The sequence below is a fragment of the Ostrinia furnacalis genome, unplaced genomic scaffold (genome assembly GCF_004193835.3).
Source record: "Ostrinia furnacalis isolate ACB-3 unplaced genomic scaffold, ASM419383v2 OfSCF0694, whole genome shotgun sequence".
NCBI lineage: Eukaryota > Metazoa > Arthropoda > Insecta > Lepidoptera > Crambidae > Ostrinia > Ostrinia furnacalis.
The window spans coordinates 773,412-794,928 of NW_021130933.1; the positions used below are offsets into that span (position 1 = coordinate 773,412).

At 38.1% G+C, this 21,517-nt stretch overlaps 2 protein-coding genes across 4 annotated transcripts; one reads left to right on the top strand and one right to left on the bottom strand.

Annotated features, from left to right (window-relative positions):
- The first annotated feature begins 3,618 nt into the window (after positions 1-3,618).
- On the top strand, positions 3,619-14,389 carry LOC114366802 (transmembrane 9 superfamily protein member 2). The gene is made up of 9 exons (XM_028323788.1): positions 3,619-3,941; positions 4,198-4,593; positions 4,958-5,116; positions 5,271-5,609; positions 5,726-5,818; positions 7,609-7,814; positions 8,662-8,821; positions 11,246-11,407; positions 12,764-14,389. The coding sequence occupies exons 1-9, from the start codon at positions 3,795-3,797 to the stop codon at positions 13,103-13,105; spliced, it is 2,004 nt and encodes a 667-aa protein (XP_028179589.1). The 5' UTR covers positions 3,619-3,794; the 3' UTR covers positions 13,106-14,389.
- Positions 14,390-15,731: 1,342 nt separating this feature from the next.
- Positions 15,732-21,515, bottom strand: mus201 (rad2 superfamily protein mus201). 3 transcript variants are annotated; one of them, XM_028323785.1, is made up of 7 exons: positions 20,432-21,515; positions 20,161-20,336; positions 19,758-19,969; positions 19,378-19,573; positions 17,352-19,302; positions 16,981-17,267; positions 15,732-16,809 (listed from the first exon to the last, which is right to left on the bottom strand). In XM_028323785.1, exons 1-7 carry the CDS (start codon positions 20,517-20,519, stop codon positions 16,111-16,113), a joined length of 3,609 nt encoding a protein of 1,202 aa, XP_028179586.1. In that variant the 5' UTR covers positions 20,520-21,515; the 3' UTR covers positions 15,732-16,110. The 3 variants fall into 3 exon arrangements, with proteins under 3 accessions (XP_028179586.1, XP_028179587.1, XP_028179588.1); XM_028323786.1 differs by having other exon boundaries at positions 15,924-16,809; positions 20,436-21,515; XM_028323787.1 differs by lacking the exons at positions 19,758-19,969; positions 20,161-20,336; positions 20,432-21,515 and having other exon boundaries at positions 15,924-16,809; positions 17,352-19,315; positions 19,378-19,511.
- Between the last annotated feature and the right edge of the window lie 2 nt (positions 21,516-21,517).

Consider the following 21,517-nt stretch of genomic DNA (forward strand, 5'->3'; position numbering starts at 1 on the left):
CCAGACAACTAAGCGGTAACAGTGGCGGATTTACAAATTTGCCGCTAGTAGGCCATTCAATTTTTGCCGCCCCTACCTACTGACTTTTGAAATTCAATTCGTTACTTTAATCCCGTTATTAGTATGATTGTGAACTTAATGATATTTCTGTCAGTTACTAGATTATTATTGCAACCCGCTATGTACTGAAGAGTTAGAGACTAAAAACGTACTAATCAAAAGGTGAGGAAAGGCATTACTTAAAAATACCTACACTATATGAACACAGACAAAATAATGTGTGGTCAGTAAATATTGTTGTTTTTGTTAAATATTTTTTATTGCACTTAACAGTTTAAAAACAGTACAAACAATTTCTAATAAAATATAACATGTTAACAATCCAGTTAATGGTGACAGGCAATGAGATCAAATAAGTTTTACATTATTTTCTTGCGAGATTATAATTAATTATATCGTCGTATGAAAACACAAAAAATAAAAAAATGAGAAAAAGAAAAAAAAGAGAAGAAAAGAAAAGAGAAAAAGAAAAGAAAAGAGATAAAGCATTAAGCTTTTCTTGAATTAAAGTAGATCGTAATTAGATAGTCTCGGGTTAAAAACCCGTTTTAAGCAAGAAAAGCTTCTCTCACCTGAACAATTTGTCACCGGTGTGCACAGAGCCATGCGAAGTGCTATATCCAGTATAATTAGCTAAGAACTACTTAAAGGTAAACAGAAAGACCAAGGCTTGGTAATACAGGGTGGCCCAGAAGAAAATTCACTTTTGAAAATTCTAGGAAACGAAAACTGTACATTTTATAGAACTTTAACTATTGCAATTTAAAGAAAATTTAATGCAATTTATTTTTAAATGTACCTTTATTAAATTACATCGCCCAGGAGATTTCCTTGACGCTTACAACATTCGATCAACATACATCAAAATCTTGGAATGCGTTCGTCAGAATCACCTGGTCTCGAAACCTATTTTAAATTTGCCGAATGCTCAGCTTCAGTTGCTGCATGGTTGTTGGATTATAAAAGTATATTCTATTCTTAATTCTTAATGTAACACCACAAAAAATAATTTTCTGGAGTGAGATCAGGGCTTCCTGGTGGCTAGGAGATGTCACCCCTGCCTGAAATTATTTTTTTGTGGGAACATGTTTCTAACCATCTAAATGCTCTCAGTTGAAGTAATTGACACGCAGCCCCATCTTGATGAAACCAAGTGCTCCGGTCATAACCTTGCGAATTGTGCAGCTTTGAAATCAAAAAGCTTTTCAGCTTACCAGTATAGCGCTCTCAAAAATTAATCATCCTTTCAATGCAACAAACCGTCCATTTAAGCAGGGGTGCCTCTAAGAAGCGCTAATCTCATTCCAGCAGACTTCTTTTTGTGGGGTTACGTTATGAGCAGAGTATACTCTAATAATCTAAAAACTCTGCAGCATTCATCCATCCTGAATCCATTTTGAGGTAACTCTAAGGGCTCCTGCACACGACGCCGCCACCGCGCCGCCGCCGCGCCGCTACACTGTTCATACGCACCGAGTAAAACCGCCGCCGCGCCGTCAAAGCATAATTTCACGCGCGGCGCGGCGGCGGCGCGGCAGCGGTGTTCACGCGGCGCGTATAAGGCCTCAGCCTCGAATTTAGCGGGCAGCGGGGCGGCGGCTATAGCGGCGCGGGAGCGGCAGGATCTTATGCGTAAAATCAAATAGACCGGTTCGCGAAAACAGCGGCGCGGGAGCGGGCAACGAGCGGGCACCGGTGCGGGAGCGGGCAACGAGCGGGCAGCGGTGCGGGATCGGGCAACGAGCGGGCTGCGCACTCCTTCTTTTGCCCACAATAAATCGAGCGTTAGGAATAAATTTGAATCGAAATAAAATTGTCGCCGTTGTTCAGACATTTCGTTTACGAATAAAAACAAATATTTTATTTTATTTTATTTTATTTATTTAGGAAAACCAGGGTTTTACAGTGTGTAATAATAACATAAGATAGGCAACGAGTAAACCACTTATACTTATACAATATCTCGACAATACAACACTTCGCCGCTAAAGCGCCGCGCGAGCTGCCCGGTTGTTTCGAGAACGAGTCTGCGTTGCCCGCCCCGCTACCGCGCCGCCGCCGCTCCCGCGCCGCTGTCCGCTAAATTCGAGGCTGAGGCCTAAACAGCGCAAAGGCGCGGCGGCGGCGCGGTAGCGGCGTCGTGTGCAGGAGCGCTCACGAAAGTTTTCCAAAATTTTGATGTATGTTGACCGAATGTTGTAAACGTCAAGGGAATCACATGTACGATAAAATTTATAAAAGATAGTAAATAAAATAAATTGCACTAAATTTCCTTTAAATTGCAATAGCTAAAGTTCTACAAAAATGTACAGTTTCGTTTCCTTGAATTTTCAAAAGTGGATTTTCTTCTGGGCTACCCTGTAAAACCATATACATGAAGTTGTGGAGAGATGGTGCTCGTGCTAGGCTCCGAAGATCCTGTGTTACGAGTTTTTTATTTAATTTTTATTGATACGCTATTGGAATATTTTAAAATTCATGATCACATAAGTACCTAAGTATATATTATTACAGTGCGTTTATTAATCGTTTATTTATATATGGATTGTGAATACGTATAATTATATTTTTTTCTGTAAAAATAAAATTTCCTATATTTGCCGCCCTTCTAAATCTGCCGCCCTAGGCACTGGCCTACTTGGCCTATTGGTAAATCCGCCACTGAGCGGTAATGTGCCTTTTAAAACTGTGTTTGGAAAGGAAAGCCTAATTAGTTAAGATAGAAGTGGGTCTATCCATTAGCTTAGGAGATAAGGAACATTATGTACGTTCCTAAGGCCCGGTTTTCACCATGGCGGAACGGAGCGGGGCCAAGGAGAGTAGGTACTTAGGGTCGGACCGTCAAAATTTTCTATAAGAATTTGATAGCGGCTGCGGCCCGGCGCGTACTTACCTATAGCGAAGCTGTGCAAAACGAAGTGAAATTAATGAAAAGTTAATCAGATTGACCAATCGGTCAAAATACTTCTCCGCTCCGTTCCGCTCTGCTCCGCCTTGGTGGAAACCGTGCCTAATAATAAATATTTTTAGCTAACAACACAATAATGAGGTGATTTGTGTACTTATTTAAAGATCATAAAACAAATAAAGTATTGTTTTGATTAGACAGTTATTACTGATATACTTAAGGGAACTATATTTATTTACGTACTAATGAAATGATTGTCAGTTAAAATATAGAAGTAAAGTGTATTTATTTTCCTTCGGCGACCAAACAATTTAAGGCACTTTTTTGTATTTTTTTTTTAACTTAGAACCTTGGCATATTAGACTGATAGTTTTCGTAAGTTCGTTTTTTTATGTAACATCAGACAATAATATTTTACTCTTTGGTTCCAATTTAAAAAGTAATTATTTTTAGTCTTGCAACTTCATTTTAAAATATTGTTTTGAGTTTTATATTCGATTTTAATTAGAATTTAATATAGAATTATAGGTATGTATTGGTATAGAACAGAGGAATTTTTTTAGAGAACCAGCTGTAGTACTAGCTCCACCATTTGTAATTGAATGTTCAATTACATAAGCTTGATACAGTGAGTGACACATCACTACCAGTCAGTGTGTGTGGTGACGTTCTGACATTTGCAGACATTTGTGTGTACGAAAGCTGGGAATAAATTGTGAAAATCCAAATAAACTCCCTACTTATTGTTAACTCTCTCTTTATTACTCGATTATGAGGAATTCAATAACTTGCGCTTGCGACTTATGATAGTATTGGCTTGTTTAACATGACGGAAATGATTCGTAACATCATGTCCCTCTCGTATGCGGTATGCGCATTATTTCTGTTGACGCCTATTACAGCATTTTATTTGCCGGGCCTAGCTCCTGTGAACTACTGTAAAGCCGGAGAAGACAATGGGAAGTCCTGCAAGGTGAGACTGACGTGTACATTATGTTTTCCTATTATTACAAAGCATACCATGCCTCGGCAAGTGCATGATCATTAATTAAAAGCACTCTATAGATAAGGCAATATTTCACTGTGTTGTAACTAATTTCCTATTAGCATGTTAATGTGTAATGCGCTATGTATTAAAACTCATTCGTTTTATATGAAAAAATGATTGCCTCACACAATGAAATTATGAATTCTACAAACTAACATTAAAACATACATAATTGTTGCAGAATGAAATTCCTCTTTACGTAAACAGACTGAACACAGAAGAATCAGTTATACCCTTCGAATACCACCACTTCGATTTCTGTCTTTCTGATGAGACGCAGTCGCCAGTCGAGAATCTCGGCCAAGTGGTTTTCGGGGAACGTATTCGTCCGAGTCCTTATAAGATAAATTTCCTGGAGAATACTAACTGCAAGGCGGTATGTTCGAGGGAATACAAAGCATCCAACACAGAAGATGTCAAGAAGCTGAATCTATTGAAAATGGGCATGGCTCTGTACTACCAACACCACTGGATCCTGGACAACATGCCGGTCACATGGTGCTACCTTGTGAATGAAGGAGGCAAGACTTACTGTAGTACTGGATTCCCAATGGGTTGTCAAGTTCGACGTGATGCTGTAAGTAATTTTTCCTCAGTAGACTTCAAACAGTACGTGTGATTCTTATTGGATAAATTGTCTTTAGTGATGTATAAATATAATCTCCTACCTTCTGACCAATTTGATTTTGTTTCCTGCCATGACATTTAAACTAAATTGAATTAAACTACCACGTTTCCATAGATTTAATTACAGGAAAAATGTTATCTAATTTCTATTTGAGTTTATCACCAATATGTAAAAGGAAATAATGATGATAAGTTACAAAAATTTTTTAGTATTAATTATGACTAGATTAAACTTTATGGTTAAAATGTAAGATAACAGCTAATAAAATTATGGTTATAGTTAAAACATTCAATCAATCATGTTGTTTTTTTAGGACTTTTGCTCACCAATAGTGACCGTACCTCCAGGCCAAGAAGTCGGTGCATATTATCTATTTAATCATGTAGACCTAGAGATCACATATCACAGTGGCGGAGATGAGGACTGGGCTGTTGGGTTTGGGGATAATGGGGGACGAATAATCTCAGCTAAGGTAATACTTACAGATCTTTTTAAAGTTATTCAAGTTAGTCTTGATTTTTTAACTGCTGTAAAAATCTAGAAAGATTTTGCTAATAGTAAAAATGTATAACTAGCATCATGAGCAAACCACAGGATATGTTGATAAATAAACTTTTTTCTTTCAGATTAAACCTGCCAGCATTAACCATCCAAAGAAAGACAACCTAGACTGTTCGGTCCACAACAACCCACTTGAGATACCGAAGTCCTTCACTGGAGACGACACCTTTAATGTTGTGTACACGTACCGTGTGTCGTTTATCAAGAACAACACCATCAAATGGTCGTCCAGATGGGACTATATTCTGGAGTCTATGCCACAGACTAACATACAGTGGTTCTCCATTCTAAACTCTCTTGTAATTGTACTGTTCCTGAGTGGAATGGTTGCCATGATACTGCTAAGGACGTTGCATAAAGATATAGCTAGATACAACCAAATGGAATGTGGAGAAGATGCCCAGGTATTAAATACTTTATTTTGAGATACTTATACTAAATTGTTTTAATTTAGAGGAAATTACTTAAATGTCGTTTGTAATTATGCATTATTGTAAAGTGTATTTATGTTGGTTTCTAGGAGGAATTCGGTTGGAAATTGGTACATGGTGATGTGTTCAGACCACCTCGACGAGGAATGCTGCTTGCTGTGTTCCTTGGTTCTGGTTCACAGGTAACATCATTGTACTTAAGTATTGAAATAATTAGTAGAATATACTATCACCTGTGATAATCGCATATCTCTTGAGAACAATGTATTTTCCCAGGATCAGAAGTGTGTGAATATTTTTCGTAGTCGTAAATCTTCTCGTCATTGAAAGACAAATTCAAACTTTAAATATTTATAATTAATTTTGATGTTTATAGATTTATTCATTTGCAAATTCATAGACTCTGTGTACAGTACATGTAACCTGAAAAACATCATAATGCATTGAGAATGTTAAATGTCGAGTGACAAAAACTATTGAAATAATTTTGTTTATGACCTTCCCAACATGTATTTGTGTACTTCAAGGACTTTGCAATCATCTCGCGTCTTAAACCACGCGTTCTCACTCAATGTTGACAAACAAAATTGCTCTGGCGAGTTTATAAACAGCAAGCAGAATTTACAAAATATCTTTCCAGTTTTGTGATGAAAATTAGTATTTTCGACAAGAGATAAAAAGCTAATAAGCTTACAAAAAGAATGAAATCAAATAATTTTCGCGTATTTCAAAAGACCATCTATCTGCTGACCGGATTTAACATTGCGGAACTAGCGCGTGGCTAAATCTTGTCGTGGGTAGTGTTTTTTTTATGCGCAAGTGCAGGTTACCATAGTAGAGACTTCTAAACTGTGTATTATGGTTTTAATAAAAATACCCAGGATAAAGGAGATCAGGATTTCTGGTGAAGAAAATCTGGGGGCACGGCAGTGCCCCCACCAAGTCGAGCAAAAAAGCGGCACGGCCGTACCATCCTTTTCTCAAAGCAATTCAGGCCATTTTCGACTGCCTGTAACTTCGTTGTGGATAAAACTAGAAGGCTGAATTTTCATTAGCTATGCAGGCATTGTAAAGACACGGTATATTTAAAATTTCATTCAATTTGAACCAGTAGTTTAGGAATTATAACGGGTCAAAGTTACTTAATTTTGTCACTCACTGACTCACTGACTGACTCACCGATCATCAAAATTCTAAGGCACTTCTAGCAGACCTAGAAGCTTCAAATTTGGAATATAAGTAGTGTTTGGTGTATGAATCAAGGAAAAACTAAAATATTTGGGGGCACGGTAGTGCAACCGCCAAGTCGAGTAAAATTTTTCAATTTCGGTCCAGTTGTCTAGATACATAACTGCTGTCTACAAAATACAAAAAGAAATGAGATTTGGGGGCACGGAAGTGCAACCGCCAAGTCGAGTAAAATTTTTCAATTTCGGTCCAGTTTTCTAGATACATAACTGCTGTCTACAAAATACAAAAAGAAATGAGATCCCATCAAAAACAATACTTGTCAAAAAAACCAAGTCTCGCAACTCAGTTGTTCTACGGTAAAAAGTTGTGAGATCCATGTAATACCAAGTCCAGGCCAGGAAATCTTTAACGTTTTACATAAATATATTGACTTGGCCATCGCATGAAAACACGTGTAAATTGAATTATTTAGTGCGATGGCCAAGTCGATATATTTATGTAAAACGTTAAAGATTTCCTGGCCTGGACTTGGTATTACATGGATCTCACAACTTTTTACCATAGAACAACTGAGTTGCGAGACTTGGTTTTTTTGACAAGTATTGTTTTTGATGGGATAAATCTTATGACCTTACAGAAAAATACCTTACAAATGAACCATTGACTAGATCCATAATCATTATTTTTCACATTGTATCTCTTCAAGTTAGTGGTTCTACTGAGTTTTTTAAAGTCCAATTAAAAAAGAAAAATTGTTATTTAACAACAATCACGTTCCCAGGTGTTCGGCATGACGCTAGTGACGTTAGCTTTCGCGTGCCTCGGCTTCCTGTCCCCGGCCAACCGGGGGGCGCTGATGACGTGCGCTCTGGTAGCGTGGGTGCTGCTGGGCGCCGCCGCGGGCTACGTCAGCGCACGCATCTACAAGAGCTTCGGCGGCCGCCGCTGGAAGAGCAACATCTCGCTGACGTCGATGGTGTGCCCGGGGTGAGTGACGTCAGCCTTCGCTGCCTCGGCTTCCTGTCCCCGGCCAACCGGGGGCGCTGATGCCGCCACTGGAAGAGCAACATCCTGCTGACGTCGATGGTGTGCCCGGGGTGAGTGACGTCAGCCTTCGCTGCCTCGGCTTCCTATCCCCGGCCAACCCAGGGGCGCTGATGCCGCCACTGGAAGAGCAATATCTTGCTGACGTCGATGGTGTGCCCGGGGTGCGTTACTAGTGACGTCGGCCTAATTTTCAAACGCAGGAAGGTTCCTGCGTTTGAAAATTCGGAATTAATTTAAAAAAAATGCAAAACAAGGCAGGTAATTCATCGCAATCGCACCTGGTGTTAAGTACTGTTAAGTGAGTAAGTCTATGATGGTACATATCTGCCCTGTAAGTACCTATTCACTCTCGCCTTGAAAAGGCCCGGATTATAGTGTTCAGGAAAGACTGCAGCATACAGCGAATCTATTTAATTAAATACAGCAGAAGTATAGGCACTTCAAGCTATTGGTTGACAATCTTTTCTTTAACTTTTGTAATTTTGATTGCATTGACTAATCCCAACTAATATTATAAATGCGAAAGTAACTCTGTCTGTCTGTCTGTCTGTTACGCTTTCCCGCTTAAACCTCGCAACCGATTTTGATGAAATTTGGCATAGAGATAGTTTGAGTCCCGGGAAAGAACATAGGATAGTTTTTATCCCGGTTTTTGAAACAGGGACGCGCGCGATAAAGTTTTTCTGTGACAGACAAAATTCCACGCGGGCGAAGCCGCGGGCGGAAAGCTAGTAAATTAGTATATCAACAGTTTGAAGTTTTAAAATACGTCTAATCTTATTCGCAGCGTGGTATTCTCGCTGTTCTTCATAATGAACCTGGTGCTGTGGGGTAAGGGCTCGTCAGCGGCTATCCCGTTCTCGACGCTGGTAGCGTTGCTGGCGCTGTGGTTTGGCGTGTCCGTGCCGCTAACCTTCATCGGCGCTTACTTCGGATTTAGGAAGAGGGTGAGTTTGATTCTACAGGGTGGAATTTTGTAATGCCACCTGGAGGGAAAGTACTCTTAATACTGTAGATAGAAATTTTTGCTGGAAGAAAACATTCCTTTATTTTTGAAAAGAAAGAGAACTGCATTCAAAGATATATTTCATGGTTTTCCTTTCATTTGATTTATCAAGTTTGTTAGAGAGATTTCATCCTTATACTTAACCGTAACTATCGATATAATAAAAATACAAGGTGTAATTTTGAAAGTACTCTTAATACTGTAGAGAGAAATTTTTACTGGAAGAAAACATTACTTTATTTTTGAAAAGAAAGAGAACTGCATTCAAAGAAAGATTTCATGGTTTTCCTTTCATTTGATTTATCAAGTTTGTTAGAGAGATTTCATCCTTATACTTAACCCTAACGATCGATATAATAAAAATACAGGTGTAATTTTGAAAGTACAGTAGAACGCCGATTATCCGAATTAATTGGGACCGGGGTCGATTCGGATAATCGAAAATTCGGATAATCGGACATAGACTGATAATAGCGAAAAACCAACTGTCACACATAAAATACACTTTAATTAGTTTAACAAACAGACAATTTCTACTTGGCGTTATTGTAGAACTGCTACAAAATCGCTCAGTTGAAATTTATCCTAATTCCAACAAAAAAAAAAATTGTTTTTATTTTTTTATATTAACGCTTAGGACCGATTCGGATAATTGGCGATTCGGTTAATCGGCGTTCGGATAATCAGCGTTCTACTGTACTCTTAATACTGTAGAGATAAATTTTTACTGGAAGAAAACATTACTTTATTTTTGAAAAGAAAGAGAACTGCATTCAAAGAAAGATTTCATGGTTTTCCTTTCATTTGATTTATCAAGTTTGTTAGAGTTTTTTAAAAATACAGGGTGTAATTTTTTACAGATTTTAGTTGGTTCGATTCCCAGGTGTGACAAGCAAATTTTTGGAAATTTATGAATGCAGTTCTATTTCTGTATATGATTCTAATCATGATAAGCGCACAAAGCTTCGGATTTAGGAAGAGGGTGAGTTTGGTTCTGATTATGATTCTAATCATGATTAAGGGGACAAGGATCCATATATCTAATTCCAGGAAACCTAATGGGCATCTTTAAAAGGAAAATGTGGATTAGCCTCAGTTTTTTACGAAACAGACCAACTGTGAAGGCCTAGGATGCGCACCGCGATAAGCTTTTATCGCGCCATTTTATCGATTCTATGCAATAAGCCCGTACATTTGTCATTATCATGATTTTTAATCATTAATTTATCATGGCGCGCATCATAGCTCGGCTAAAAGCCAAAAGTGGCTTCGATAAAATAGACGTCACGATTCAATGTTGAGATTCTTCTAATTATGTTTCATGGGTGTCGAATAAAAGGTTGCTTTTTCATGTTTAGATTGCACCTAATTTAATATTGCATAACTTCAAATTCTTTGATAACCCAGATAATTATCTGCTTGGATGACTAAGGCCACTGATTAGTATCTTTTGATGACTTCGGCATTTCAATTGATTATCCAAATGACTAAGCCTAATACTAAGCATTTATTTATCATTTTTAACTTATGGCATTCCGTTACGGAGGCTACCAGAGTGCTACAAAGCACAACCAGCTTTTTTAATACTGCCACCTTCTGATAGATATTATGTATTTTACAACCACCTTTTTAGGACGACCATGCAGTACAGGGAAGCGTCCAAGCATTTAATGTTTTTTGGGAACTAGATGGCGCTGTAAAATTTCCAAGGACATTTATTTATTCATCATACTCATATTACTTCCCTATACAGGGTGTCCCAGAATGGGTGAATCAAACTGATAGGGGAGGTAGCTCTACTAATGTACTCTAATGTACTATCCATAAAAAATATGAAAAAAAAAATTGAGTTCTGATTTTTTTTTAAATAAAGTGCTCAAAATCGAAATATAGTAATTATTTTCAAAAGTTTGTTTAATGTTTTTAGGTATAGTACATTAGTAGAGCTACCTCCCCTATCAGTTTGATTCACCCATTCTGGGACACCCTGTATATCCTTACCACCGGGGAATTATTTGAAACTAGATGGGGCTGTGTTAACCCTCCAAGCACATTTATATATTTATTATTGTATGCCATTATGGTGTAGTGGTTCAGAACGGACTACTATGCCGAGAGATCCCGGGTTCGATTCCCGGCTGGGCAGAAATTTAAGTGATGAATTTTAATTTCTGTAACGGGTCTGGGTGTTAGTGGTGTTACTATGTATAATATGTATGTATTTTAAAAGTATATAAGTAGCATATCCGTTAAGCTAGCACCTAAAACACAATCATATAAGTTGCTTACTTTGGGGCTAGCTAGCGCTGTGTGAAATTTTCAAGATTTTTAACTAAAAAAAAATGTTTCGCCTGTTGCTCCCTAGATCCTGGACCACCCGGTGCGCACGAATCAGATCCCGCGTCAGATCCCGGAACAGTCCCTGTACACACAGCCCGTGCCCGGCGTGGTCATGGGCGGCGTGCTGCCCTTCGGGTGCATCTTCATCCAGCTGTTCTTCATCCTCAACTCGCTGTGGTCTAGCCAGGTGGGATATACAGTGTGTTAGGTAAATGGGTATATGAGCCGGCACTAGCCCATGTTAACATGGGCATATAAATAGTATGGTGAAGTCAGAATTTGATATCATCCTTTTATTTTTTTAAATTTTCATATAAAATAAATTTTTATAAAATCCGATTTGTGTGAAAATTAAAATAATTAAAATGAAGATATCAATTTTCTGACTTCACCATACCATTTATATGACCATGTTAACATGGGCTAGTGTCGGCTCATATACCCATTTACCTAACACAATGTATAGTTCCAAAATACTGAACTGTCCTATGCATGACATTGACAGTGGGGCGCCACCGTCAATACCGGATCGCTGGTTCCGATTTTTGCCATGTTGGAAACCATATAGTTGAACGATGGTAGCGCCCCTCTGTCATTGAGTTTGGTGGGACAGTTCAGCGTGGCTCATCTATAATGGAGATTTTAGAGTCATATGACGCTAGATCGTCCTTTATTTATTTAATTTCAAAGCAAGTAAGCTTACAGCTAAATGCAAGTAAGGAAGACGTAGCGTGGGCAGGCCTCCCACTAGGTGGACCGACGATATGAAGGTCGCGGGAGGTGCCTGGATGCGAGCGGCGCAGGATCGGTCTTCATAGAAATCCTTGGCGGAGGCCTTTTGTCCAGCAGTGGACGTCTATCGGCTGAAACGACGAAGCTTACAGATAGATCAAAAGCGCTCACGTGGCCAATTTGAAGTTACTTTTTTTCTTTGATGATTTTATGACAAATAGGAAATGTAGTTCAGGATTTTATTCATGAAACCAAAGCAGGTGAAAAGATTATAGTAGATTACATGGTGCTATCAAATCATGATGCCCGCAATTTTTTTCATTTGCCCTAATATTGTCCTAATGTTAAGATTGACGCTGCTAATAATCTTATGCCTCCCCATCCAGTGGCTAATAAAATTAGATGTCTTACAGTGGTGACTAAATGCCCAGTGGCCTAATTCACGTATTTTGACAGTCAAGATCTCGCTGACGTTCATTAAAAAACAGTTCTAAATCCGTATTCACAAGGGTCATTTTGATAGAACGATTACTCGATAGGATCGCAACTCAGCGATTAGTTGTCATTGACGTTTTGTTACGTCGTCCCATTGAAAAACAGTTCTAAATCCGTAGGGTCATTTCGATAGAACGATTACTAAATAGGATCGCATTCAGCGATTTGTTGTCGTTGAAGTTTTGTGACGTGAATAAGGTTACATGTTTCTTATTGGGAAAGCCACTTGTAAGATCATAAAAGGAATCTTTATAATCGCTGATCAAGAGGCACTGACGCGTCTGACAGATTTTAATCCACACATTGTCCCTTCCAGATGTACTACATGTTCGGTTTCCTGTTCCTCGTGTTCGTGATCCTGGTGATCACGTGCTCGGAGACCACCATACTGCTGTGCTACTTCCACCTGTGCGCCGAGGACTACCACTGGTGGTGGCGCGCCTTCCTCAGCTCGGGCTCCACGGCCGGCTATCTCTTCGTCTACTGCTGCCACTACTTCTTCACAAAACTCAACATCGAAGACGCGGCCTCCACTTTCCTATACTTCGGGTACACCTTCATCATGGTATTCTTATTCTTCCTTCTCACCGGCACCATCGGGTTCATGGCCTGCTTCTGGTTTGTGAGGAAGATATACAGCGTGGTCAAGGTGGATTAAGGTTAGGTTGTAGGCGACACGAGTCTGAGGCTGCTCAGCTCCGAACGCGGCGTTTGACAGCGATTTGACCGTTATACGGCGCGGTTTGTTTTGTCTCTGGTCGTTTTTTGACATTGTGAAATTATTGTCTATGGTCAAACACTTGTAGGTATGACCACTAGGGTGGCTACGTGATTTTACCGTAATATTAGTGTGGGGCATCCAAACTGGAATACACAGATATTAAAAAACTATTTATTTCATTATTATACATTTATTATTACGATCGTAAACCACAAACCAGAGACAATTGCCGTTTTCTTGCTCAAATCACTGTCGAATTGCCAGCGTGATTATTAGATGGAGCCATATTTAGTCTGTGGACCGTGTGGTCATTGAGCGGTGCGTTGGTGCAGCGGTAGTGACGCGAAAGGTCGGCTTTATGTAAGCGAGAGCTCGATTTAGTGAGGGGTTATTGTCGAAACGTCTCATTTATTTTAAAGTTACATGCCTGAAAATAAACTTGCACTGCTTGTGACAGTCTTTTGTACGTTTAAATTGTATTTTAATTACAATTCAAATTTAAAATTACATGATGTACGGGATGGATTTTGACAGAAAAATAATAATCAGTTACTATTCTGGGATGAAAAGCACTGAATATAGACTTCCCATTTTTTCAAACTTCAGTGCAGAGCGAATTCGCTGTACAATTTTTCAAACCTATCCCTTACATCCTGAATTTGACAATCATTGAACTTATTTGCCCTTGTAGTCTCCTAAAAGGAAAGAGATCAAGGCATTTGTTCAAAGGGCTATCCTGACCACAGTACCAGGAACGTCAAGTAACTGTCAAGTTTGACTGCATTAAGATGTCCTCTGATATCGGCTTTAAAGCCGTGTGCTGGCTGGCTGTTGGAACGGTTAATAGATCGGCAGTATACTGATACTTTACACCACTGGGTAATAGTGGTTGGTAAGCCAGTGAGGTATGACCGACTAATTTAACCCAACTGCGTGATTCACTACTGAAAACTGAACTACAACTTCCTTCTCGACTACTTACTATTTTTCTACAACATATTATGCCTTCTGAATCCCGCATAACTTTTACGACTATTAGTTTACTACATTTATAATTTAGTTAGGGTTTTTTAATACATTATTATAATTTTGTATCAATTTATAATTTGCATAATTTTATAAGCAAGGATTAATTTCGGGGGACTTGCATTGTCGCTAACGAAATTCGCGATAGTCGGAATAGAGAAACCAACATCTTCATCAGTGAGCTTAGGTGTAGAATGAGTTCTAAGCTAAGAATGAATACAGTTTTGAGCGTCATTTCATAATAAGCACCACCAACTCTTTCTCTCTTAGTTCAAATTAGACAATAATAAGCCATTCATCATCAAATAATTAGATTTATAGAACTTAGAAAATAATGGGTAATTAAACAATCTTCAAGAATTCTTGAAGGTATTTTTAAAACAAGTGATCTCTTGGTTACAGCATTGTTTCTTGTAAATAATGTTTTAATTCCGCAAGGGCATTGAATTAGTCGGTCGTACTGAAATGTAGGCTTTTGAACCGAATCACGAAAGGTTATGCTACGAGTGCCCTAGTAGCACCGTCCTTAGGAAAGGGCGATGGCAGAATAAAGGAATAATAAATAAAGGTCGACGACCACTTGACTGGTCGGACTTAACATGCAACGGACGAAAGATTTTATCGAAAATCTTTCAATGAAATAAAGTACGCAGAATTTAGAGAAAAATTTTCAATAGTCTACGTCGCTGCTTGTGCCTACAGGGCTCAGAGTCGGATGAGCGAGGACCTTTATGTGAGAGACTACTGTACACAATGTGATTAACTGTATAAATTTTTATTTACGTATATCCAAAATAAGTCGATAGTCACGTGAGGTATTTTTAGTTAACGTTCAGTTTTCGTATATTTACTTGTTAGTCGTTAGCTGTAAATAAGTTTAAAAGAATGAAATGGCAATCAAATTTATTTTTGCTTATTGATTAGGTGGTAAGGGTGATCAAAAATTTCCACTGGTATGCAATAGTACTTAAAGAAAGGGGATTGAGTAACATTATCGACACAAATGGAACTATTGTCGAAGTATTACGGGAAGGTATGAATTAATTTTTTTGTAGATTACATTATTATTATAGTTCTTTACACCTTTTAAATCAAATTAATGTGTATAGTATTTGTTAAGGTAGTATTCGAATATACGAGATTTTCTGTTGCGATCGCTTATTGAATATGTATCGATTGTACATTTTACACGCGCGAATGATTTTCGTGGCATTTCAAGGAGCGCGCGATATACGCGAATCACGAAATGAAGGACACGAGTACACTATATGCATTTATGTAGAAAATTATATTTTTTCATTAACGCGTTATGCGTATAGTTAAAACGCCATTTTGGGCTTTATGGATGATTTTTAATAACCAGTGAATATACCTACTTATAACGAATCTATTTATTTATAATGACATGGTAAACTATAAATTAACCTTTCCTTTCTGATAGATAAGTATAAGTGGTTTATAAACCACTTTGAAATGTAATTGTAGTTAAGGTCAATTGGGAAAACTTGTCCAGAAGCAGGTTGATGTTTATTGATGACTCGGAAGATTCGAATTCTATTTAATATTAGTTTCATATCAGGCAGGACTTCCATTTGTGTCTGTTATTCTGGTCTCTTGTTTAATGTATAAAATATTGGATGTAACTACTAACCACACACCACATAAGACAATGTTCGTTGCACACCTATTTGATAAACCACGTTAAGTAATTTTAATTTTATTTAGTTGTTTTATTTAATATTACTGTGTGTCCATATCATACATTATTTTCATGAGATATTAAAATGTTTTAAAAGTAATTATGCTTGATTAAAACAGTTGAATGTATGTAAACAATAAATGTACTATTTTATAATTGTATTTTATTTTCAACTTTGTAACATACGTTAGTGAAGGAAAACACGTGTAAAAATAAATTAATCTCCATCACTGCTTTCAGACAGATCAGCCTTTTCCTTGGGTAAAAGTGGTTTCTTCTTGAAAGCCTTTCTTTTACGGTCTATATTAGTTTTTCTGAATATTTCGATGGCTTTCATTCTGTTTTGTAACAGACTCTCCTTGTCTTTTTCTCGTTGCGGAATGATTTCTTGATATCTGTCCGTTTTCGGAATTATTATGTCTATTCCAGGAGTTGCCTCGTCTACATGTGCCACAACTCTAACATTAAGGTCTTTGCATTCGGAATCTTTTTTATTTCTTTTTACAGGTCCAGGGCCGGTGGGGATGGGTTTCGCTTTAGCAGTTCCCTTTTCTGTATTGGTTTTTCTTTTTCTAGTAGGCTTTGAACTAGTCGAGGGCTGTTCTTCATCAACCGGGAGCAGTTCACCCACCGGTTTCTGGGGGTCCATTTTTTCAACTGCCGCCTTTACCCTCTTACTCATTTGGTGCTCCAAAGATTGGAACTCTACAGTTCTTTTAAAGTAATCACGCACTGTCTTCTGACTTTTTCTTTCCATTTGCCTTTTCAAGACCGGTTTTAATATTTCATCTACCTTATTTTGTGACCATCCAAACTTCGCTTTTGTGTAATCCCGTAATATTGTTATGTCTAATTCGCCCCATGTAAATTTGTCCTCGCTCTTCTCAACATTTGGATCGAAATAAGCTTGTACTACCTGCAATAAACATTTATCATTCAAATTACATATACTGAGATACACTATGGAGATTACAGGCGGATGCCAAAACAGAACATGCACAGTAGCTTGCCATAAATGCATGAGGGAGACGTAAAATACGACAGCCTCGCTTTCTAATTATACCCATAACATTATGTCGAAACTTACCCTAACACTAGGGAAATCGTCATTCAAAGATATATTTCTCAGTTTCTTTTTAAGGCTGGTATTATCAGTTCTTTTGCCAGCTCGCACCCAATTCTTAAACTCCTGCAGCCCAGTAACAACTTGCTGATATTTTTCTTGCTTAGATGTTTCATTTAAAAATTGTTTTCTGTTGAAGGGGAATGACGCCAAGATCTCTAACGCTGTAACAGGGCCCACTCCATCAATGCCAGTTGTGTAATCGCTGCCTACTAGTAATGCTAGCAAAATCAACTGCTCTCTGGTTAAGTCTGAAAAAGAATATAGTTGAAGAGTAACAAGATACCATAGGTGTATGTATGGCTACGAAAGACCATTAGGGATATTAAACTTACTGTAGGATTTTTCGATCCTTTCTGATAAGAACTGCAACACAAGCTTTTTCTGATTGAAGAAATTTTTGTAAACTGTCTTTCCGCCGAAGAGCCAGATATCGCTGTCATCTGTGATGGTCCCATCAGTTAACTTAATGCTCTCGAGAAAAGCGCATTGCGCCTCGGCCTCCATCGGAGCAACTATGTAGGGGATCCCGAATATTTGTAGCAGTTCTTGAGCCTCTTTAGTCATTTGTTCGGTAATGTTCCGACCCACACGATCAAGCCGCCCCTTTTCTTGCTCCAGTTGTTGTTGTTCATTTGCCACTTCCTTAGCCATCTCATTTAATTTTTCTATGGATATTTCTTTAGGTGGTGGAGCATCGACCTTCGTAGTGTTAGCCTTTGTAACTCCTTCAGCTACAAATTTAGGAGATTTATTGTCATGAATATCACTTGACGTAGTTTTCTCACTAGTACTTTCAGGGACTGTATTAGATAATAATGGGCTATCTTTACTCTGACTTGTAGTATGATCTTCATTACTTCTTTGAATACTTTTCTCTTTTTCAGTCGTTCGTATAACATTTGTTGATAAAAAACCTATAGCGTCTTCTTTAGAAGAGCTTTTCCGAGATTTGTCAAAATCCGACTTAATTGGATTAACTACGCTTTCAACTTTATCGATATTATTTTTGATAGGTGGTAGAACGTGATCAATATCAACAATATTACTGCTGCTCTTCTTATCAGTGAAAACATCTGCAAATATATCGTCATCTTCACATGTTTGTTCCATGTTCAGCGTAAGTTCTATACCAGGTTTCGTTGATTTGCTTTCGATTTCAGGGACATCCTCAAATTCCTCGTCGCTAGATTCTGATTCAATTCCAATAGGAATACTTAATTGTTTATTAGCCGTATTGATTGTGCCAAGTTTATCTAAATTAATTTTGTCACAGTGGTTTTTTCCGCTATCTTTAACTACATTTTCCGCGTCTAAGGCATTATCTTCTGCACTAGTATCAAGTGTTATGATATCTTGCAACGGGTTTTCAACAAATACAACCGATGCCTGGGTTAAGTCTACATCAGTTTCTTTGTTTTCTAGTTCTTTATAGCTTAGCTCTACGTCTTTATCACTAACTTTATCAGAAGTTATTTCAACTGAACCACTGTCATCTGACGATACATCTACATTGTCAACAATGATAGATTTTTCATTGTTGATTTCTTCCAAGATTTTATCAACACCCATAGTTTTAGGCTTTTTAGTTTTCTTTTTTACTGTTATGATTTCGTCTATTGCTTTATTCGTGAAATCGCTGTATTGCATTATGTAAGCCTTAGCCGAGGACATATCTGGTTGTTCCATTCCATCTTCTTCTTCAGAGTCGGTCTGTGAATAATCGTTATCAGACAATACTGAAGTCCAGGAATCATCTGTTTTAGAAGTATAATTGCTTGTATTTTGATCATCTGCACACTCTAGTGACATTTTTATAGCTTTTTCTAGGTCTTCTTCTAATTCATCTTTTACGGATGGGTTCTTGTCTATTATAATACTTTCTTTTTTAGTAGTAATTGGTCCTGGATTATTTTTGTCGTCATTTCCACACTCAAGTGACATTTTTATAGCTTTTTCTAAATCTTCTTCTGAATCATCTTCAACAGGTGGCTTCTCTTCTATTGTTATTGTTTCTTCTTTAGCTGCACTGGGTCCTGGATTGTTCTTGTTTTCTTGTCTCTTTTTTGCGTCAAGTAAAGCCTGCTTTACGTTGTTTATGAGCAAAAATCTTGTGTTAACATTAGACGCAATACGCCTTGTGGGTAATTCTTCTATTTTTGTGTCTATGCCTTCTTCATTAAGAAGAGACTCTAACTCGTTTAAAGACATACCACCATCACCCATTTCCTTTTCTGTTTCCTCTAAACATTCTTGAACTTTACGCCTTTTTAGGAGCCTCTGCATCTGAATAAATTTTCTGGTTTACTTATAAAATGTTCATTAATGGTATTTTTTTAAATTTAAGAAGAAAATACTTACTTGGAAGTCTGAGAAGTTATCACTATTCTTTGGCAACTCATGAAGTCTACCCCAAGAATTCATTTTCCTTGTTTCTTTCAATTCTATGAGCAAGTCATACTTCTCCTTTGCAGGTAAAGTCTTGAATGTGTTTGATTCTATATCTACTGAATGTAAATCAATGATGGAACTGGAGCTGGAGCTTTCATCTTCTGACCTAAAAGATTTTTAAATACTTGCAACACTACTGTACCTATCTACTATGGCCAATGAATGTAATTCTAGGCCAGGATCTACAATCTATCAAAATAAAAAAAGAAGCTAGCAATTAAATTAAATTTTAAAGCATGATTTTTTATAGCACAAAATCTCTAATTTGTAATTTTTACTGACATACTTACTCTGATTCACTTTCTTCTTTGTTTTCTGGTAAGGCAGGCAATTTGAAAAGATCATCATTGTTAGCGGTATTGCTGCTTGACCCTTTCTTCGGAGATATCTCTTTGCCCAAAAGACTACTGATTGCAGTCTTTTTACTGAGCAAGAGCGCTAGTTCTCTTTTTATTCTCTCCGACTCAGAGTTGTACTTTGCCTTGTTATATTGTCTTTTTGCCTAAAACAAGACATTTAAATGATACCTTTAATAAAAATATTATTTCAGCATGGTAATAAAAGTAAAAAAACAAAAGAGGTTTTAAGTCCAAAAAAATATTTTAAAATACCCAACCAAAAATAATAAAGGTAAGGTTACACAAATTAATTTATTAAAATATTTTTTAACCAGGTCAAAAATTGTTATCTTACTATTGTTTCTCTCTTCAAGTCTGGGAAACCACCATCAAATACGAAGACAGGCTTTATCCTGAAATAAAGCAGTTTGCAAAGGCGCTGGAATAGACCCATAAGATGGGCATTTGCAAGTGGAGCTCCTTTGGCATCTTGGTAGCCTTTCACCATCTGATGCAACCATATTGAAATATCTGCAGAAAATAAATTTCTTTATTATAATTGTCCCAATATAGATACTACCATGGGAATAACTATGTTTATTTATAAATTCAAGGCAAAATCGTACCCACTGCCAATACTTTGTTTTCCAAAGTTTCAACCGGCACCGGCTTGCCTGTCGGCTCGATCAACCGCCACAGTCCAGTGACTCCCATCGCGTGCAATTAAATTCCAGAACAGATTTTTTTGTTTATACTAATTTATATACCAGTGTACATAACAAAGGTCGTTTCCCACGAGATCTCCGGTCAATCGTCAGTCTCTTCCTCACACATCGCAACCTTTTCGCTCCATGAACTCGATGTATTTATCACGCACACAATCACAAACGAAATGTCTGCTACTGGCGCAGTGTGTTCGTAAATATGTGTTCGGTTCACTACAACATATCAAATGTTTCACTACGCTGCGACGCCCACTCTTTCCCACACTTTATTTTCTCACGCCCCATGCGTAACCCCACATCCTATGACCGGCTGTCAGTCGGCGCGCCGCGAAGCGACCCCGCAATCCGCATCACTCGATTGTGTTCTCGCGCGTGTGGACGACGACAACACGCTCGTACGCTTTTGTCTATGGTTCATCGTTTGACAGTTCTTAATTTTGGCGTTGTCGTATTTATTTCACGAATAAACACAAGATTATTTTAACAATTTACTGGCGGAACAGTGTGCCCTGTGGCGAAAAACACAAGTTCATCGCCATTAAAAGAAGAAGAAGAAGAAGAAGAATAATGTGAAATATTTTCATTCAATCAAGGATTTATCAGGAGACAGAAATCGTGTGCAAATTGTAAACAGTATCATCGTGGAATGTTGGCCAGACTGTCTGAAAATATCTTCGTCGAACAGGTGTTTTTGAATGAAAAGTGTGCTACGGTTCCCACCGTAATTAATTTATAGTGTCGTGAATAATACAAAAGTGTATCGATCTACGAGATCGCGGATAGGGGTCGTCGGCTGCATTTCAAATAAATTACGCGAATCGTCCACAGGGACGCCACACGTCCGTCGGGACGAGAGTGTCATCCTCGCGAGTGGATCATGTTCTGCGAGCGCAGCAAAGAGTGCAGTCGGCTCAGGTAGTGGCAAGGGAAGAGCGGTATGTTGTATGCGAATCGCGCCCCGAGCAGTATGAGCCGCGGCAGCAGGTG

Excerpts from the sequence above, each read along its gene's own strand:
- LOC114366802 (XM_028323788.1), top strand. The coding sequence starts at position 3,795 with ATGACGGAAATGATTCGTAACATCATGTCCCTCTCGTATGCGGTATGC. Across the intron at positions 3,942-4,197 it reads ACAATGGGAAGTCCTGCAAG|AATGAAATTCCTCTTTACGT; the intron begins GTGAGACTGACG and ends TAATTGTTGCAG. Across the intron at positions 11,408-12,763 it reads ACTCGCTGTGGTCTAGCCAG|ATGTACTACATGTTCGGTTT; the intron begins GTGGGATATACA and ends TGTCCCTTCCAG.
- mus201 (XM_028323785.1), bottom strand. The coding sequence starts at position 20,519 with ATGGGAGTCACTGGACTGTGGCGGTTGATCGAGCCGACAGGCAAGCCG. Across the intron at positions 17,268-17,351 it reads AAGGATCGAAAAATCCTACA|ACTTAACCAGAGAGCAGTTG; the intron begins GTAAGTTTAATA and ends ATTCTTTTTCAG. Across the intron at positions 16,810-16,980 it reads ACGATTTCCCTAGTGTTAGG|GTAGTACAAGCTTATTTCGA; the intron begins GTAAGTTTCGAC and ends TGTTTATTGCAG.